Here is a 6,668-nt window from a genome sequence, read left to right as displayed (position 1 = left end):
ACACACACACACACACACACACACACACACACACACACACACACACAACTTCTAGTTCATGTCCTCCCTGAGCTTTTTCTGAGGTATTTATTTGGCTCCCCCATCTTTGCAGCCAAATATGAGAAAGCTAAAAGTGAGCTTTAAAGATTTATGTTATGTCTTAGTGTTTAGCCTTCATGTATAAATGCACACCCTGTGTGGGCCTACTGCCCAAGGAAATCAAAAGAGTTGCAATCGATCCCTTGGAAAGGGAGTTTCACATAGCTGTGAGCCACCATGTTGGTGGTGGGAACAGAATCAAGCTCCTTGCAAGAGCAACAAATGTTCTTAACCCCTGAACCATTTCTCTTGCATTCTAAAAGTGATTTTTCTAATGACCATTTCCCAGGGCAGTAAAAACCTCCAAAAAAAAGTAATTTTTCACTGGGAAGTCAACATCCTTTCAAATTTTTCATAGTAATTTGCACAGGTCTAAGCCACAGTATTAGGTACTTAACATAGGGCCCAAGGCAATTGCCAGATAAGAGTGATTTTTTATTTGTTTGTTTGTTTTCTTTATTTCTTTGCTGCTGACCCCACACTTTGGGGTAACTACAGGTTTTGTTTCCTATTTGTACTCCTTTTCTCAGGTTACAATCTTGCTTTCTTCTGGCTCTTGACTGTCAGGCACGGAACTCTTACTTCTCTGTGTAGACCACCATGTTTCCTTCAGCTGGTTATCAGAAAGCTCTGATTTCTGAGCACTGAGGCAGGGGACTGCAACGAGGAAGTACTAAGTTTCAACAAGGTGTATTCCTAGATGTAATGGTCTCTCAGAAGTCCTCTCTTCTTGAACATTCTCATGGCAGTTAGTGAATTTAATGAGCATTGTGAAGTAGTAAGGTGAAGCCTTATATCGTGGAGAAGTAGGGATTCATGGCACCAAGAAAGAGATGACTGTTGACACAGGTTCTAAGATCAAAAATCAATAAAAGGGACCTCATGAAACTGAAAACCATTTGTAAAGCAAAGGACACTGTTATCAGAACAAAATGACAGAAAACAGACTGGGAAAGGATCTTCACCAACCATATATCTGACAGAGGGCTAATATCCAGAATATATAAAGAACTCAAGAAGTTAAACAGCAAAAAAAAAAAAAAAAAAAAAAAAAAAAAAAAAAAAAAAAAAAAAAAACAAAAAAAAAAAAAAAAAAAAAAAAAAAAAAAAAAAAAAAAAAAAAAAACAAATCAAGTAACCCAATTAAAATTTGGGTACAAAGCTAAACAGAGAATTCTCAACAGAAAAATACAGAATGGCAGAGAAACTCTTAAAGAGATGCTCAATGTCCTTAGTCATCAGGAAAATGCAAATCAGAATGACCCTGAGATTTCACCTTACACCCATCAGAATGGTTCAGATCAAAAACTCAAGTGACAATACATGCTGGAAAGGTTGTGGAGAAAGGGGAATCTTCCTCCATTGCCGGTGGGAATGTAAACTGGTACAACCACTTTGGAAATCAATCAGGCATTTTCTCAGACAATTAGGAATAGTTCTTCCTCAAGATCTAGCTATACCACTCCTAGGCATATATCCAAAATATACTCAAGTATACAACAAGGACATTTGCTCACCCAAGTTCATAGCAGCTTTATTTGTAATAGCCAGAAGCTGGAAACAACCCAGGTGCCCCTCAGTTGAGGAAAGGATACAGAAATTGTGGTATATTTACACACTGGAATATTACTCAACAATTAAAAACATGGAAATCATGAAATTTGCAAACAAATGGTGGGAACTGGAAAAGATCATCCTGAGTGAGCTATCCCAGAAGCAGAAAGACACACATGGTATATACTCACTTATAAGTGGATATTAGAAATATAATATAGGATAAACATACTAAAATCTGTACAACTAAAGAAGCTAATCAAGAAGGAGGACCCTGCTTAAGATGATCAATCCTCACTCAGAAAGGCAAATGGGACAGATATCAGAAGAGGGAGAAAACAGAGAACAAGACAGAAAATTACCACAGAGGGCCTCTGAAAGACTCTCCCCAGCAAGGTAGTAAATCAGATGCTGAGGCTCATTACCAAACACTGGGCAGAGTGCAGGGAATCTTATGAAAGAAGGGGGAAATAGAAAGACCTGCAGGGCCCAGGATCTCTACAAGGAGAAAAACAGAACCAAAATAGCTGTGCACAGGGTTCTTTAATAAGACTGATACTCCAACCAAAGACCATGCATGGATATAACCTATAACCTCTGCTCAGATGTAGTCCATGGCAGCTCAGTGTCCAAGTGGGTTTCCTAGTAAGGGGAACAGGGACTGTCTCTGTCTCTGGCTCTGGCTCTTTGATTACCTCTTCCTGAGGGGGGAAACAGCCTGACTAGGCCACAGAGGAAGACAATGCAACCAGTCCTGATGAGACCTGATAAACTAAGGTCAGATGGAAGGAGAGGAGGACCTCCCCTATCAGTTGACTTGGGGAGGGGCATGGGAGAAGATGAGGGATGGAAGGTGGTACTGGGAAGGGATAAGGGAGGGTGCTAAAGCTGAAATACAAAGTAAATAAATTGTAATCAATAAAAATGAATTATTAAAAAAAGAGATGACTGTTGAAAAGAGAACTGGCACATGCAAGACTAGGGCTAGGAAGCCAAATGTCAAAGAATTAGGAAAATGTTATGGGTTATATGACCCAGAGTACAGGAAAAGGAGGCAGGTAGAATATAGAAACATTCCCAAGTTTTCAGGAAAATCTAGGCATACAACCAACAGCAAAGCATGTAGAATTTTAGTCAGGAAGAGAAATGAAGAGATGGCTTTGAATGAGACATAATCAATATACTGGTGAGCAAAAGATGTTCCTGTGGATGATGTTTCTCATTCTCAAAAATACATCTTCTTAGAATCTGCTCTAGCCCACAGGTCACCCAAAGTTATCCCATAAGTCATCCTAAACCCACTGTCTTCTTAAAATCCACAGGCCAAAAAAAAACTTGGCCCTGGTGGCCTGCAGAGACTGATACCCCAACAAACAGCCATGCATGGAGAGGAACTAAAATCCCTGCTCATGGGAACTAAAATCCCAGACTCAGTCTCCAAGTAGGTTTTCTAGTAAGGGGAGCAGGGGCTGTCTCTGGCATGAACTCAGTGGCTGGCTCTTTAATCACCTCTCCCTGGAGGGTACAACCTTGCCAGGGCACAAAGGAAGAGGATGCAGACAGTCCTGATGTGATCTGATAGGCTAGAGTCAGATACATAGAAGGAGAGGTGGTCTTCCCCTATCAGTGGACTAGGGAAGAGGCACAGAGGGTGAAGAGCGAGGAAGGTGGGACTGGAAGGAGATATGGGAGGGGACTACAGGAGAGATACAAAGTAGATAAACTGTAATAAATAATAAATATATTTTTAAAAAGGAAAGAAAGAAAGAAAGAAAGAAAGAAAGAAAGAAAGAAAGAAAGAAAGAAAGAAAGAAAGAAAGAAATCAATGCTTTGTGGTCTTTCTTGAGTGTGTGTGTGTGTGTGTGTGTGTGTGTGTGTGTGTGTGTGTGTATGGATGGATGGATAGGTATGTATGTACCTGCAAGTAGATAAAATTCTGGAGATACATACTCTGAAAAAATACATATGAATGAAGTGCTAGTGACATATACCTCTGTGGAAAGAAATTAAAAAATAATTTCCTGTGTGGAAGTTTCATAAGGCAAGAGTGACTCTGTGTCCTTGGTTCCAAAAAAGGTGACCAAGTGTGACTGTCCAAATTTGTGAGGAAGAAATATCTCAGTCTGTAAAATGTAGCCAAAGTCAGAGAATTCTATGTCACACAACAAAGGCACCTGAAATAATGTGTCTGTCACTCAGGATTTGTTTGAGATCTATGGGATTGCTGTCAACACACAGTATCACAGATGGGGCAGCATATACATGGAATAGGAACACCTACATGCAGGTGCCTGCCTAACAAGGAGACAAGCCTGTGGAAAGGACTATCACCCACCTGTCCTCAAGCAAGCTCACAGCTCCACTCATTACAGCCAGCTATTGTATTGATCCAGCCCAGCTGCCAGAAAAGAGGCCCAGGCAGTGGCCCCACAGGTTTTGGGTTGAGTCTCAATCACTGTGTTATGTTTTTGGCAGTGGAACCAAGCTCACTGTCCTAGGTAAGTGGCTTTAATGCTCTTTCCCATTCAGCCCAGCCCTTGTTGTCTTGCAAAGATTTGTTTTTTTCTTTCTGGGAACTTTTTTTTTTCATCTGTCTTCCTCAAACTTAAAGACTGAATTCTTAGGCTTCTCCATGGTAGTTAAGGGAGATGGACCATTTTGGAATAAGCTGGTCTTCCTTTTGGAAGGACCAAAAATCTTTAAGCATCTGGCCTTAGATTGCAATAGATATGCTGAGATCTCTGAGGCATTAGTTAGGGTCTGAACAGACACAGGGCTCCAGTTCTTGTTCTCAGGAAGATTAAACATTGGAGACCATGGAGCAGGTCAAAGTAGGGGCACCAAGACTTTCACAGAGACCACAATATCTTTAAAGGGTATCAGTTAGGTTACTACCTTTCGAGAATCATGAGGGATTGCAGACATCACAGCTGCAACTGGAGAATAGCGTGCATGTAGGGTTTTTGCATGAGTGCAAATCATAGGGTTGTATGTATGGCAACGAAACCAGAGTGACTGTCCTAGGTGAGTGACTTCTTCCTTCTCCATTGCTGTTCTCTCCACGGTTAGAGATGATTACTGTTGGATTATTTCTCAGCCTGTATTTTGCTTCATTCCTAAACTCCACTCTAGGTAAATAATCGTTTGCTTCTCTACATTCTGTCTCATTTTAGATGGTTTCCTGTACGGTTTTTTTTGTTTTGTTTTTTTGTGGTTTTTTGTTTGTTTGTTTGTTTTTGTTTTTTTTTTTCTAATCTCAGACAGGGTCCTGAGACAGATAAACTATCAATGTCTGTCTGTACTTTAAAGCGCTCTGATAAGTACCCCCATGTGTCCTCCCATTTGAATGTCTATTTTTCTGGTGAACTTTGTGAAGGGCAAAGTGAACTGTCATCTCATGGAGATGAGGCATAGAGGGAGAGAGAGCTGTTGAATTTGGAAAATGTAGAAAACTTAGCACTGAGGATGAGGAATAACAAGTCAGGGGCCAGGTATTTAGACAAAGGAACTCAGGATCCAAATCCTAGGACAGTCAGAAGATAGAATGGATCCCCAAGCCTCCATGGAAAGCCATGAACAGAGCAGAAACCAACCTAGAACACGGGAATATTTACTAAGTAGAAGATTTAGTAAGTAGAAGAAAGGGGGAAAAGCTCTGGACACAGAAAGTCAAGACAAGAAAAACTAAAGATGTATTTGGGAAGGTGGGCTTCTGGGTCTCTACAAAGCCTACAAGATGGATCAACTGAGTTCACCTAGATCTACTCCTGATGCATGAAAATTATACAACTTAGCCAGAGAGGGGAATCTGACCTAATTCTGAAGAATGAGAAAAAGTTCAAGCGGGTAGATGCTATGCTTAGACCCTGGAGAGGCAAATTTGAGTCAAAACAAATGCCTAGGTTTAAAGTTTAGGCTCAGAGCAGAGGTTTACATCAGAACTGTCTGTCTTCCGAGTGGGACAGACAGACTACAGATAGACATAAAAAGCAGAGAGAAGAACATAGAGCAAGAAATAAAAAGATCAGGTGTCTGTGATGGAGGTCAAGTTGTAGGAAATTGTCAGGTAAAGTGTATAAATATGTGGGTGCATAATTTTTAGCACATAGGGAGCACATGAAAGAAATGCATACCCCATCTTCTGCACTATGTTCAAACACATTCACTAACTTCAAGGACAATTTATATACTTCCTCCAGGATTCCTATTGGGAGAACAATATTCTGACCCTCTTTCTTCATCCTGCAGGTCAGCTCAAGGCTACACCCAGAGTCACCATACTCCCACCTACCCCTGAAGAGCTCAGGACCAACAAAGTCACAGTGGTGTGTCTCGTAGAAGGCTTCTTCCCGGAAAATTTGTCAGTGTCCTGGAAGACAGATGACACTCCTATCACCGCAGGTGTGGAGACTAGCCAGCCATCCCTACAGAGCAACAACAAGTACATGGCTACCAGCCTCCTGTCCTTGGCAAAAGAAATGTGGGAAACTAAAAGCACTATCAGCTGCCTCGTCGTTCATGAAGGGGAGATTGTGGAGAAGTTTCTGATCCCTGCTGCGTATTCCTAGGTCTTCTGACCTTCATGTTACCCACCGAGCATGAGATCAGAATCATGCCCAAGAATACCCTTACTGCTATTGCCTATCACAGCCGTTTTCCCTGCTCTCAAAATGCACAATAAAATATCTATTATCAGCCTGTAATTCTGCTTTGCCTTATTTGTTCTAATGCATATTTCACTGGGATTCAGAGTAGAGTGAGGAATAACCTGGAACCATGTAGTTTACAAGCAGGGTCATGGCCTGCATTGTCACCCCAGGAAGTGCCACCTTCACACGGACACAATTGTTCAAGCCCTTTCTTGGACTTCCAATTACACAATGCAATTGTGCAGTATGAATGTCATAGACTTCTCTAACTTCACTTCTAACTTTAATAGACCTAATCATGTGTCAAGTGCATTTCTAACAATCTACTGGTGCCTAGTTATCTTATCTCAGAATTGAGTATTAAA

General features: G+C 41.1%; 1 gene segment (V, D, J or C); it reads left to right on the top strand.

Annotated features, from left to right (window-relative positions):
- The first annotated feature begins 4,662 nt into the window (after window positions 1-4,662).
- LOC129679271 (immunoglobulin lambda constant 3-like) lies at window positions 4,663-6,357 on the top strand. The segment is given in 2 exon segments: window positions 4,663-4,786; window positions 5,903-6,357. Coding segments are annotated over 2 exon segments (381 nt in total).
- Window positions 6,358-6,668: the final 311 nt, after the last annotated feature.

This window comes from Psammomys obesus, unplaced genomic scaffold (assembly GCF_907164565.1).
Source record: "Psammomys obesus unplaced genomic scaffold, mPsaObe1.curated_primary_1811, whole genome shotgun sequence".
In the NCBI taxonomy this organism is placed as follows: Eukaryota; Metazoa; Chordata; class Mammalia; order Rodentia; family Muridae; genus Psammomys; species Psammomys obesus.
Note: the sequence above shows the minus strand (reverse complement) of the source record. Positions and strands in the feature narration are given on the sequence as shown.